This window comes from Oryx dammah, unplaced genomic scaffold (genome assembly GCF_014754425.2).
Source record: "Oryx dammah isolate SB20612 unplaced genomic scaffold, SCBI_Odam_1.1 HiC_scaffold_27, whole genome shotgun sequence".
In the NCBI taxonomy this organism is placed as follows: domain Eukaryota; kingdom Metazoa; phylum Chordata; class Mammalia; order Artiodactyla; family Bovidae; genus Oryx; species Oryx dammah.
The window spans coordinates 34,329,015-34,343,405 of NW_024070211.1; the positions used below are offsets into that span (position 1 = coordinate 34,329,015).

A 14,391-nucleotide genomic window follows, 5' to 3' on the forward strand; every position below is an offset into this window, starting at 1 on the left:
CAAAGTACTGCTCAAAATATTCCAAGCTAGGCTTCAATAGTACATGAACCATGAATTTTCATATGTACAAGCTGGATTTAGAAAAAACAGAGGAACCAGAAATCAAATTGATAGTGAAGGACAGGGGAGGACAGTGAAGACTGGCGTGCTACAGTCCATGAGGTCACAGAGAATAGGACATGACTTAGAGACTGAACAACAACAAAAAAATGTTGATACCTTTAACTTTATAAAGGTATGGTGGTTTCTAAACCACCACCACTATAAACTTCTTGGGAGGATGGGCTTCCCTCATAGCTCAGTTGGTAAATCATCTGCCTGCAATGCAGGAGACCTGGGTTAAATTCCTGGGTCAGGAAGATCCCCTACAGAGAAGGAAATAGCAACCCACTCTAGTATTCTTGCTTGGAGAATCGCATGGACAGAGGAGCCTGGCAGGCTACAATCAATGGGATCACAAAAGTCAGACACAATTTAGCGACTGAGCAACTACCATCTTTAACTTTTCATATGTCTGATCACTATTCAAAGCCTCTAAAGCAGTAATTTCTTTTTCCAGTAGTCATGTATGGATGTCAGAGTTGGACTATAAAGAAAGCTGAGTGCTGAAGAATCGATGCTTTTTAACTGTGGTGTTGGAAAAGACTCTTGAGAGTCCTTTGGACTGCAAGGAGATCCAACCAGTCCATCTTAAATGAAATCAGACCTGAATATTCATTGGAAGGATTGATGCTGAAGCTGAAGCTCCAATATTTTGATCACCTGATGCAAAGAACCAACTCATTGGAAAAGACCCTGATGCTGGGAAAGATTGAAGGTGGAAGCAGAAGAGGACAGAGGATCACATGGTTGGATAGCATCACTGACATGATGGATGTGAGTTTGAGTAGGTTCCGGGAGTTGGTGATGGATAGGGAAGGCTGACATGCTGCAGTCCATGGAGTCGCAAAGAGTCGGAAAAGACTGAGCGACTGAACTGAACTGAAAGTAGTAATTTCTTTCTCTTATCTGTGACTTATGTGACTGCAAAAGACATTCAATTAATTGCATAATGATTCTCACTTCTTTTAGAGTAAAATATATTTCACAGATAGAGGGAAACTGTTATAATGTATAGATGCTGCTGCTGCTGCTGCTGCTAAGTTGCTTCAGTCGTGTCCGACTCTGTGCGACTCCATAGACGGCAGCCCACCAGGCTCTGCAGTCCTTGGGATTTTACAGGCAAGAACACTTGGGTTGCCATTTTCTTCTCCAGTGCAGGAAAGTGAAAAGTGAAAGTGAAGTCGCTTCAGTCATGTCTGACTCTTAGTGACCCCATGGACTGCAGCCTACCAGGCTCCTCCATCCATGGGATTTTCCAGGCAAGAGTACTGGTGTGGGTTGCCATTGCCTTCTCCGAATGTATAGTTGTCTTCACAAAAACTAACCTATTGACTATTTTAGTAACCCATTGTTTGGTTTACAGAGGGAAGAAAAATGGCTTTTCTCCAGTATTTACGGAAATTGTTTCCATAATTTTACAGAAAATAGTTTAAACCATAAGAATTAACTTTTAGAGTACAATCTCATATGTTATAGAAAAATATAGAGAAATTAGCATGGCATATCAGGAAAAGTGAGGTGAAAGTGAAAGTTGTTCAGTCATGTTTGATTCCTTGTGGCCCCATAGACTATACAGTCCATGGAATTCTCTAAGGAAGAATACTGGAGTGGGTAGCCTTTCCCTTCCCCAGCGGATCTTTCCAACCCAGGGGTCGAACCCAGGTATCCCGCATTGAAAGAAAGTGAAGTCACTCAGTCATGTCCGACTCTTTGTGACCCCCATGGACTATAGCCCACCAGATTCCTTCATCTATCGAATTTTCTAGGCAAGAGTACTGGAGTGGGTTGCCATTTCCTTCTCCAGGGGATCTTCCCAACCCAGGGATTGAACCAAGGTCTCCCGCATTGCAGGCCGACACTTTACCATCTGAGCTACCAGGGAATCCCTAGTGGGATTCCCACATTGAAGGCAGATTCTTTACCAGCTAAGCCACACGGATCACCCAAGAATACTGGTGTGGGTAGCCTATCCCTTCTCTAGGCAATATTCCAGACCCAGGAATTGAACTGGGGTCTCCTGCATTGCAGGTGGATTCTTTACTAGCTGAGGTATCTGGATACTAAACTGGCTTGAAAAGTAAAATTATACAACTATCTAAGGAAGATTAATCCAATTTATAACAGCAAGTTTATGGCAAAAATATTCAATGTCACACAGAATGGACTACTGGAGAACAGTCTAGGAGGAAGCTAAGGTTTTCCACGGAGATCAGCTTTAGAAGGGTGGGAGTGATAATTAAAAAGAAAAAGGAGCAGTGCAATAGGTAGTTTAAAGGTAATTTTGAAAGTCCCCCATAATCTCCTCCTTCAGTTCAGTGTAGTTCAGTTCAGTCGCTCAGTCGTGTCCAACTATTTGCAACCCCATGAATCACAGCACGCCAGGCTTCCCTGTACATCACCATCTCCCAGAGTTCAGTCAAACTCATGTCCATCGAGTCGGTGATGCTATCCAGCCATTTCATCCTCTGTCGTTCCCTTCTCCTCCTGCCCTCAATCCCTCCCAGCATCACAGTCTTTTCCAACGAGTCAACTTTTTACATGAGGTGGCCAAAGTACTGGAGTTGCAGCCTTAGCATCAGTCCTTCCAAAGAACACCCAGGGCTGATCTCCTTTAGAATGGACTGGTTGGATCTCCTTGGAGTCCAAGGGACTCTCAAGAGTCTTCTCCAACACCACACTTCAAAAGCATTGATTCTTCGGTGCTCAGCTTTCTTCACAGTCCAACTCTCACATCCATACATGACCACAGGAAAAACTATAGCCTTGACTAGACGGACGTTTGTTGGCAAAGTAACGTCTCTGCTTTTGAATATGCTCTCTAGGTTGGTCATATCTTTTCTTCCAAAGAGTAAGCGTCTTTTAATTTCATAGCTGCAGTCACCATCTGCAGTGATTTTGGAGCCCCCAAAAATAAAGTCTGACACTGTTTCCACTGTTTCCACATCTAATTCCCATGAAGTGATGGGACCAGATGCCATGATCTTAGTTTTCTGAATGTTGAGCTTTAAGCCAACTTTTTCACTCTCTTCTTTCACTTTCATCAAGAGGCTTTTTAGTTCCTCTTCACTTTCTGCCATAAGGGTGGTGTCATCTGCATATCTGAGGTGATTGATATTTCTCCCGGTAATCTTGATTCCAGATTGTGCTTCTTCCAGCCCAGCGTTTCTCATGATGTACTCTTCCTTAATCCCCTAATTTAATTTAGTTAAACTTGCTCTTCTAATGAAGAAACTTCAAGATAAGCTTGTTAGGTACTTTTCTATCAGATTTTTAACCCTTAAGTCTCCCCTTCCCTCCTAAACCCAGTATAAAAATTCAGAACTTGCCAACTAATGTGAAAAAGGCATCAGTGAGAGCTTGGGAAACACTGAAAGGAGAGGATCAAAGATGATAAATGACATATTTTTGAATTGACTCTTTTAGTAGATTGCAGACACTATTTAAAGAAATTTTTTAAATTAAGAAATTAGCTTGTTTATGAATTAAGATGATTTGTGAATTAAGTCATGTTAATTTTGAGGCAATGGTACCACCTCAAGATGGAAACTATAAATAGATAAATTATTGGTGTGCAGCCAAGTATGGCAATATGTAGCTTTGAAAGTCACCAGCAAAGATGTTTTATTTGAAAATACATTATGGAATTACATTTTAGAACCCAGCAAAATACCTGGGGCCCATCTTAGTACATCCATGTTAAGTAGTAAATGTCAATGAGAAACTACAACAACCCAAGATAACAGGGCCACTAAATCCACAGACCATTGAGTATTAAAGATATGGGTCATCCATTTTCTTCCACAAGAGACCTTCCTGACCCAGCAATCAAGCCCACATCTGCTGCTTGGCAGGCAAATTCTTTACCATTGAGTCTCCTGAGAAGCCCCCAGCTCACCACATAAAGAACTCCAGTGGGTGATGGTTAAACCAAGCATAAACCCTGAATGAGAACTTTAAAAAAAAAAAAAAAAAAAGGAAGAAGTATATAAAGTACATCTTATGACTAGAAATAGACTGTTTGGCTATGAATATTTTCTTAATATATATCAATTAATGAGTTTTTTCTAATCCCTCCCTTAATATTATGCGTTTCAAGTTCCTTCCCCCATGCCCTGCATCCTTTCCATGTCTCTAGCTCCTACTAGACAGGCTCTTACTTCATACTCTTCCCACCTCCTGGATCCAGTTCCTCAATTCTGATAATAATGTTCTTCTCCCACTGTGTCCCCAAGATAGGAAAATGCCCTGCCATTGCCAATCTCTGAGCTGTCTGCTTCTTCCCTAGATGACATCTTAGATCTTCTGTAACCTATATAACCAACTCCATGTATTATATTTATTTCGTTTAAAATGATCTACAGTAGTTCTTTTTCTGACTTAAACCCAAAATGATACCTTGATTTTTCCTGAAGGAAAAGGCAAAACATGGGAAAAATTCATTATGCAACTGCTTTTAAAATTGCAAAAGCAAATAAAACATTCCTTCTAGCCTATTTTTTTCACTTTTATACTGAGGATACATGGTAAACTTTTTACATGTAGACTAAAGGCCAAGAATCGATCCCTAATGAAAGGAGGGAAATTGCCTTGAGAGATACACACTTATATGTTGGGACTGAAGAGAAAAGCAAAGCTTGGGCTAACTTTAGAGCACCGCTGCCGCCAGCACACACCCCAGACCTGTCATCTTACCATAGAGAGAACCGTAGGATTGGGGGCAGGGGACAGGGAATGGGACAGGAAAGGAAGCCCCACTAAAATATACCATGTGCTTTAACCTCAAAGTTCCAAAATTTCTCCATTTATTTGGCCACTGTTGGAGCAATGGCCCAGCCAGCCTTCCTGCCTGCTCTGCTCCAACATCCCTGACTGTCACCCACTTACAGACAGCCCACAGTCAGCTGTCACACATCCTTAAACACAGAAGAAACTCATTCAAGCTTGGAATTTTGATTATGACACAGAGCTCAATATCTTTAACTACTAACCTGAAATGATCATTTCTAAGTATGAATTACTATGTTAAAAAGAATGCCTAAGCCACATTAGAAAAGGGAAATGTTTCTTGATGAAAACTACCACTGTTGCTGTTGCTGCTGCTGATGATGATGCTGCGTCACTTCAGTCATGTTCAACTCTGTGAAACTCCATAGACTGAAGCCTACCAGCCTCCTCCATCTATGAGATTTTCCAGGCGAGAGTACTGGAGTGGGTTGCCATTGCCTTCTCCATGAAAACTGCCAGTATCACACCCCAAATCCTTAGCTCTACTTTTTAAAAAATTATTGTGAGTGCTATATTTGCTTCCTGACTTAATAACCTCTGTGGAGATATATAAAGATTATCCAAACAAGAAGAAGCATGACTTACTGACAGCAATGGAGTCAACTACCACCCCATTTGGAAGAGACTCAAACTACAGGCAGGAAATGTGGGAAAGCTCTATAGTGACAGAAGTGGAGGGTCAGTCCTGATGGGACCTTGAAAGCATAGGGAAGCTGGAGGCGAGCTGAGGGGATTCTCCCCCAAATACCAAAAATTTAAAATTTAATATTGATAATAGAAGAACAATGAAACACTAGTCTAAACAACACAAAAAGGTGATTATCAAAGCCTTAGTATAACCTATCATTAAAAGTATTTAGTTCATGTTTTATTCAAATGTTAACATATTATGACACTAGATTCTAAGGAATACCTTTGAGGAAAAAAACATTAGAGATGCTAGCTAAGTATTTGAATTCATAAAAAAAATCTGTTGTTCTTATAGCATTACTACTAGGAGAAAGTTATTATATCTGTAAATGTTTTCATTCTTAAATGTCAGATACTTTAGAACTCACAGGTAACAACCACTTTATGAAAACATTCAATATCTCAGCTAAAACTTTATGCAATTTTCATGAAAAGAAACTAAACCCTTCATGGGTTTTATGTAATTTTCTTTCTTCCACATTTTTTATTTCTTTTTCTGACCAGACATTTTTAATACCATTTTTCTGTAATCACTGCAGAAGATCTGAACTATCAGCCTGATTGCACAGCAAAGGCACTAAGACATAATGAGGTTCTTAAATGGGGCATTAATTCTTTCTATTCTGCTTTTTTAAAAGACTGATGAAAGTTTGAAGTTTTATTATGAGAAAATAAATAAGGGATGACCTGATAGTTATTTCTCTGGACAAAGGAAAAGGAGCAGAAATGGCTGTGATTAAGTTTGAAAATGCGGCAGAGTGATCCACTGAGCTGTCTCCACCACTAATACATGTGTGTCCCTCAACTACTACTAACATTCAAGAACCTCCATTTTCCATCTAGAGTCCAAGTAGTTTGGAATTCATAATGTCTAAATTCATTTTGCAATAAAATAATGATACAATATGAGTCCATGAATCTGAATATCTGAGAGTTAAGTATGGATCAATGGAAACAAAAACCATACCTTTGTACTAGCTTTTGCCTTTGCTTTACATTTGCTTTGTTCTCTGGCTTCACGAAGACCTTTTTGAGTAGGACCTTCTGGTGCATTTTCCTTTCTACAAGTAGGAACAACTGTAAGATAATACAATTTACTCTTAATGTTTATACTGTCTGTAAGAAATATTATAACCAAAAAAGAAAGCCAAATTCATTACACATGTATTTTTTGAAGTACTAAAATAATATTAAAACCATAACAAAATATTGTTAGTGAAGTTTCAAATTCATTTCCCAAAAATGCAGGGTGGTAATGCTGCAAGGTTAGTGAATTGGCTTGGCGAGCCAGCTGAAGAGCATGTAAGCCAATTTCCAATTCAATTATATCTAAATTCCTGCTTTCATGAGATTTCATGTATTTATAAACAAAGCTGAAGGGGGTCAAAGGAGAGAATTGTAAGCAATAACAAAAATTTCCCAAGTGGAACTGGATAATAAAGAAGAGATTTTTAAATGAAAATTGTATTAATAACATATCCTCTATGCTTCACAATGTTAGAGAAAAAAAAAAAAACAGAAAACACAGGGTAACATTCCAAAATAGCTGTAATATTAAAGTCTAAACTCCCCTGGACATAAGGGGCAGTCCTAAGGAATCATTTGAAGGGAAAAGAAAAGTGATAGGCAAACTCTGTTTCTTTTTCACATCTTTTCATATACATATACATGTTTAGGTATACATAATTCCCTCCTGTATTTCTAAACAGCCAGCTGATTTCAAATAATTAATATGGTTATAATCATTAACTCTTAAATAACTAAATGTTCTAATTTATAACATCAATTTATGACAGAGAAAAGACAATGAACACAAAAATATCTCAAAGGATTATTTGTCAAGGTTCTCAAGTAATTATGACGTTATAAAGGTGAGGAAGCACATGCTAGCTAGCATTTAGTTTCTTTCCTGATCCAATTTTTCCAACTCAGTACCAGTTTCAAAGAAGAAAACCATCTAAATAACCCCCACAATAACATAAAAGCCACATGTTGCATAAGTTAGTATTACATAAAAGTACTTTAAAAACTTCAGACACTAGGGTATTCAGATTGTCTGTCTTCCCTCAAATGGTGCTACAAATTAGGACCCCACAGAATCTGTGAGTCAAAATGTGGAGGAAAAGCAACAATTACAGCTCATTGATATTAGAGAAAAACTTTCACTTCAAATTCTCTTTTATAGCATTTTCCTCTTCCATGACCAAGAGTGAAAGCCTAGTATTGATGATGATTTAAAATAATTATAGCTAGCATTTACGCTTCATTGATGTTTTACTATCTAACAGCTACTTGTCTAAGCATATGTGTTATTTCATGACATCCTGGCAATAACACTGTGTAGTTCACTATCTTTCGTTCCCTTTTACATATAAGGAGAATTTGTATAGCAATATCTACAGGGAAGAAAGGAGAAAGCAATAAAGAGAGGGATCCAGGATTCCAGTGGATAATTATATGAGCAGACCTCATGTAGAATGTAAAACATTACTAAACACCAATTTTCAAGAAATAAAGTAAAAAGCAAGAGACAAACAGCAAAATGATAAGGATAAATGAAAGTAAAACAACAAAAAGTGCTTAGTTTACAAGTATATGTAGTTGTTCCACAAGCAAAATGAAATTACAAGAATTTACACTTCAATAATATTTTAGAAAAAAATTCAACATTTGCAACCAAAACATGAGAATATACATTGCATAATGTATGTGTAATGGAAAGAAAAATAATACTTCTTAATCATTTCTCAAGGTACCAATAATAGCATGATTTCCACTATCAGATAACTATCACTTTTATTTACACAAAGATTTATTGAACAAATGAAAGGCTTAAACATTGGGTCTTTGTCACATTCATGGTTAAGTGAAAATTACTTTTCAAAGAGCTGACTCATTTGAAAAGACCCTGATGCTGGGAAAAATTGAGGCGGGAAGAGAAGGGGACAACAGAGGATGAGATGGTTGGATGGCATCACAGACTCAATGGACATGGGTTTGGGTGGACTCCGGGAGTTGGTGATGGACAGGGAGGCCTAGCGTGCTGTGGTTCATGGGGTTGCAAAGAGTCAGACACAACTGAGTGACTGAACTGAACTGAACTTTTGAAAATTCCACAAAATGCTTCTTAATGTTTAGTAATATCCTAAGAAAGGCCATTTCCCCATAAGAGCATCCTTATATTTATCATCTGATATTTGTTAATGAAAAGGCCTATAGTACTGATGCTACTATGCCAGTTTTTACTTGGACACAAACATAACTTAAGGAAGGTACAATTTCTTAAGAGAAATAAAGTAAACATCAAATATACACATTTTTAACTTACAGAAATTATAGTTATTATACTCCCAATGCTAAATTTCACCCATTCAACCACTTCTTCACAGATGTGCACTTTCAACCCAGTGTTAACTAACTGAACATTCAGGCCCCTGGTTAAATGTCAGATATGCATGAATACATTCATTTAACAAATATGTAGGTACCTATATTATATCAGTCCCTAGCTCCAATATAGATTAAACACAGCTGAAAAGAAAATTATTTAACTGAAAAAATATCATGAAGAAAGTATCCATAATTTTTCCCAGGGAGAAAAACAGAAAATATCCAAGAAATTAGGAAGCTCAAATGAGATCAAAGTATACATCTAATTAGAATTAAGAAAAAGGTAATAGAGATAAAGGGAAAGAGCTATATTTTAAATGATAACATGTATCTATCTAAACTAGACCATTTCCTACATATAGTCATAAGAAACTGACATCTTGTAGTGCAATTCTGAGCAACAAAAAATATCCAACCCAAAAAGCAATTACTTAAGCTAAAACCTTTGCTCTACTAAATATGACATCTGTTTGTGATGCTCTGAAGTCAATTTCACAGTTTTTCACTTGATAAATGATTTCCAATTTCTAAATATTTTTCTTGAATTCATAGATGCCTATCATAAATAAGATATCATAAAATATATGCTTCTTTGCAGTCTCATCTGAAATCAAAGAAATATCAGCTAACACAAACAGAATAAACAAAACAGCATATGAAATACTTTTTGAGTTTTTGTAAGTTTCACAGAAAGTTTTATCTCATAATATGTCATACTGAAAGGTTTTCTGTGTAGGTATTTTAAATATTAGATACACAATACTTCCCATTACAACAAAGAAAACTGTAACGTAACTATCACTTCAAATATCTAGTTGATAATAATCATTATATCATAGTTTCTCTTAGGAACATTTCTACTATTCTACATACCATACCAGAGCAAACATAGAATTATAAACATTTTTCAGATGAGAAACTTAACTACTAAAGTATTAATAACATTCTCTCTAGGTGTAAGCAATTATGGATATTTTTTCCACTTTGTTATAATTTAAAATTCTTCCATAATAAACATATCTATCATGTTGTTAAAAAATATGGTAAATTTAAAATTCTTTGATAACTACTCCAAATAAGTCCAAGTTTTCCCTTATTCCTTAAATTCAGATTAAATAACCAAGTAAATGGTAATAAAGTCACTGCTTCCCAAATTATATTTAATCTAAAGAATTTCTACTGCCATAAAATTTCTGCTCAAAATAAATGAAAAATATATGAATAATAGATAAAATATTTTAAAACTTAAACTAAAATGAGAAAATGAAGGGGGAAGAGTTAAATATATGAAAATAATTGTGAAAGAAAGCAAGATTTATGAAGAATCAGCAGTTAATCAATAAACCAACTTCTTCTCAAAGTTGACTAAGTAGGGTTTCAGTTGATCAGCCAATCTGAGTGATAACACTCTGAGATCACATAGCCAAGTGCAGAAATCACTCAAAAAGCTTAGGAAAAGGAACTGCAAATCCTTTATAAAAATAGAAAGCATGTTTATAAGGAGCACAGAATTATTCAGTACATAATTTAAGGAATTACTTTTATTCAGGTAATTGAGACCTACTCAAATAAAACATGTTTTCTTCCTTTGAGTTTGAATTTATTTTGATCAAAAGTCACTTCAAAATAAAGATAAAAATGTAATTACAAAATTGATCTTCAAAGTAACTTATAAGTGTCAGTCTAGAAAATCATGAATTCAATTCTGAAATAAATATCAGGAGACAATTTCATAAAGGAGTTATCTATAAACCATTAGTTTATTTTAATAGAGTTGTCAAGGATAAATAAATAAAATCACGAACTAGTAAGTAGAATGTAACATTTAGAGGTTAACTGATGTAAGCATCAATTTAATGTACAATTCCTCAACCTTTAAGCCTTCTTGTGTTTATTATTTTTCACAATCATTAGTTATTTTGAGAGTTAAGAGTTCCTGAGATTTTGGTATTTTAATGATCATACTTATATTTGATTGTGTTCTTTCTGAAATGAAATATTTTCTGCTCTACGCTCTACTAGGAAACAAGCCTTTTCCAAATGTAAATATCTGAGCCCAGGTGAAAAAAACCCAGCTATGTGGAAGCCACCAGCTACATCCTCCCAGATAGTGAAAAGGAGCTGGGGGATGTGAAAGGTGGTCCCCCACCACATCCACCATCTCTTACTAGTAAACAAGGAAATAAGAACTGCACAATAAAGAAAGCAGAATTGGCCCCAGATAGTTAAATGCCTATGAAAGAAATTATTTCAGAAAGCCCATACACTTGCATTTTCTGAAAATTTTGTTGTTGTTGTTCAGTTGCTCATTCATATCAAACTCTTTGCAACTCCATGGACTGCAGCACACCAGGCTTTCTAGTCCTGGAGCTTGCTCAATCTCGAGTCCATTGAACCAGTGATGCCATCCAACCATCTCATTCTCTGTTGTCCCCTTCTATACCTACCTGCATTCTTTCCCAGCATCAGAGTTTTTTCTAATGAGTCTGCTCTTCACAGCAGGTGGCCAAAGTATTGGAGCTCCAGCTTCAGTATCAGTCCTTCCATTGAATATTCAGGATTGATTTCCTTTAGGACTGACTGGTTTGGTCTCCAAGGGACTCTCAACAGTCTTCTCCGACACCACAACTGGAAAGCATCAACTCTTCAGCGCTGAGCCTTCTTTATGGTCCAATTCTCACATCCTCACATGCTTACTAAAAACCAAAGCTTTGACTATCTGGAACTTTGTCTGGCATATTAATGTCTCTGCTTATTGATACACTGTCTAGGTTTGTCACAGGTTTCCTTCCAAGGAGCAAGCATCTTTTAATTTCATGGCTGCAGTCATCATCCGCAGTGATTGCAGGGTCCAAGAAAATAAAGTCTGTCCACTCTTTCCAATGCTTCCCCATCTATTTGCCATGAAGTGATGGGAATGGATGCCATGATCTTCGTTTTTTGAATGTTGAGTTTTAAGCCAGCTTTTTCACTATCCTCTTTCACTTCTTTCACTTTAATCAAGATGCTCTTTCATTCTTTGCTTTCTGTCATAAGGGTAGTGTCATCTGCAAATCTGAGGTTATTGATGTTCCTACTGACAATCTTAATTCAAGCTTGTTCTTCATCCAGCCCAGCATTTTTCATGATGTACTCTGCATATAAGTTAAACAAGCAGAGTGACAACATATAGCCTTGACATACTCCTTTCCCAATTTGGAAACAGTCTGTTGTTCCATGTCCGGTTCTAACTGTTGCTTCTTGACCTGCATACAGATTTCTCAGAAGACAGGTCAGGTGGTCTGGTATTCCCCACCTCTTGAGGAATGTTCCAGTTTATTGAAATCCACACAGTCAAAAGCTTTAGCATAGTCACTGAAGCAGAAATAGCTCTTTTCCTGAAATTCTCTCGCTTTTTTAATGATCCAATGGATGTTGAAATTTTCATCTCTAGTTCCTGTGCCTTTTCTAAATTCAGTTTTCACATCGGGAAGTTTTCAGTTCATGTACTACTGAAGCCTGGCTTGGGGGATTTTGAGCATGATCTTGTTAGCAAGTAAAATGAGTGCAATTGTGTGGGGTAGTTAGAACATTCTTTGGCATTGCCTTTCTTTGGGATTGGAATGAAAACTGACCTTTTCCAGCCCTGTGGCCACTGCTGAGTTTTCCAAATTAGCTGGCATATTGAGTCTGCATGCATTTTCACAGCATCATATTTTAGGATGTGAAATATCTCAGCTGGAATTCCGTCACCTCCACTATCTTTGTACTGATGCTTCCTAAGGTCCATTTGATTTCACACTCCAGCATGTCTGGCTCTAGCTGAGTGATCACACCATCATGGTTATGCAGGTTATTAATTTCTATTTTCTATAGTTCTTCTGTGTACTCTTGCCACCTCTTCTTAATATCTTTTGCTGTTAGGTCAACACTGTTTTTGTCCTTTATTGTTCCCATCTTTGCATGAAATGTTCCCTTGTTATATCTAATTTTCTTGAAGAGAGCTCTAGTCTTTGCCATTCTATTGTTTTCCTCTATTTCTTTGCATTGTTCCCTTCAGTTCAGTTCAGCTGCTCAGTCGTGTCCGACTCTTTGCGACCCCATAAATTGCAGCACACCAGGCCTCCCTGTTCATCACCATCTCCCGGAGTTCGCTCAGACTCATGTCCATTGAGTCCATAATGCCATCCAGCCATCTCATCCACGGTCGTCCCTTTCTCCTCCTGCCCCCAATGCCTCCCAGCATCAGAGTCTTTTCCAATGAGTTAACTCTTCGCATGAGGTGGCCAAAGTATTGGAGTCTCAGCTTTAGCATCATTCCTTCCAAAGAAATCCCAGGGTTGATCTCCTTCAGAATGGATTGGTTGGATCTCCTTGCAGTCCAAGGGACCCTTAAGAGTCTTCTCCAACACCACAGTTCAAACGCATCAATTCTTCGGTGCTCTGCATTCTTCACAGTCCAACTCTCACATCCATACATGACCACAGGAAAAACCATAGCCTTGACTAGACAGACCTTAGTCGGCAAAGTAATGTCTCTGCTTTTGAATATGCTATCTCAGTTGGTCATACTTTTCTTCCAAGGAGTAAGCATCTCTTAATTTCATGGCTGCAATCACCATCTGCAGTGATTTCGGAGCCCCAAAAAATAAAGTCTGACACTGGTTCCACTGTTTCTCCATCTATTTCCCATGAAGTGATGGGAACGGATGCCATGATCTTCGTTTTCTGAATGTTGAGCTTTAAGCCAAGTTTTTCACTCTCCTCTTTCACTTTCATCAAGAGGCTTTTTAGTTTCTCTTCACTTTCTGCCATAAGGGTGGTGTCATCTGCATATCTGAGGGTATTGATATTTCTCCCAGCAATCTTGATTCCAGCTTGTGTTTCTTCCAGCCCAGCGTTTCTCATGATGTACTCTGCATAGAAGTTAAATAAGCAGGGTGACAATATACAGCCTTGACGAACTCCTTTTCCTATTTGGAACCAGTCTGTTGTTCCATGTCCAGTTCTAACTGTTGCTTCCTGACCTGCATACAGATTTCTCAAGAGGCAGGTCAGGTGGTCTGGTATTCCCATCTCTTTCAGAATTTTCCACAGTTTATTGTGATCCACACAGTCAAAGGCTTTGGCCTAGTCAATAAAGCAAAAATAGATGTGTTTCTGGAACTCTCTTGCTTTTTCCATGATCCAGAGGATGTTGGCAATTTGATCTCTGGTTCCTCTGCCTTTTCTAAAACCAGCTTGAACATCAGGGAGTTCACGGTTCACATATTGCTGAGGTCTGGCTTGGAGAATTTTGAGCATTACTTTTCTAGCATGTGAGATGAGTGCAATTGTGTGGTAGTTTGAGCATTCTTTGGCATTGCCTTTCTTTGGGATTGGAATGAAAACTGACCTTTTCCAGTCCTGTGGCCACCGCTGAGTTTTCCAAATTTGCTGGCATAT

General features: G+C 37.6%; 1 protein-coding gene across 1 annotated transcript in view; it reads right to left on the reverse strand.

The window, feature by feature from the left end:
- SPAG16 (sperm associated antigen 16) overlaps window positions 1–14,391 on the reverse strand; it is a 1,071,408-nt gene that overhangs the window by 993,407 nt on the left and 63,610 nt on the right. The window contains exon 9 of the mRNA XM_040228573.1: window positions 6,545–6,654. Within this exon, the coding sequence (XP_040084507.1) occupies window positions 6,545–6,654 (110 nt within the window). The remainder of the gene's footprint in view (window positions 1–6,544; window positions 6,655–14,391) is intronic.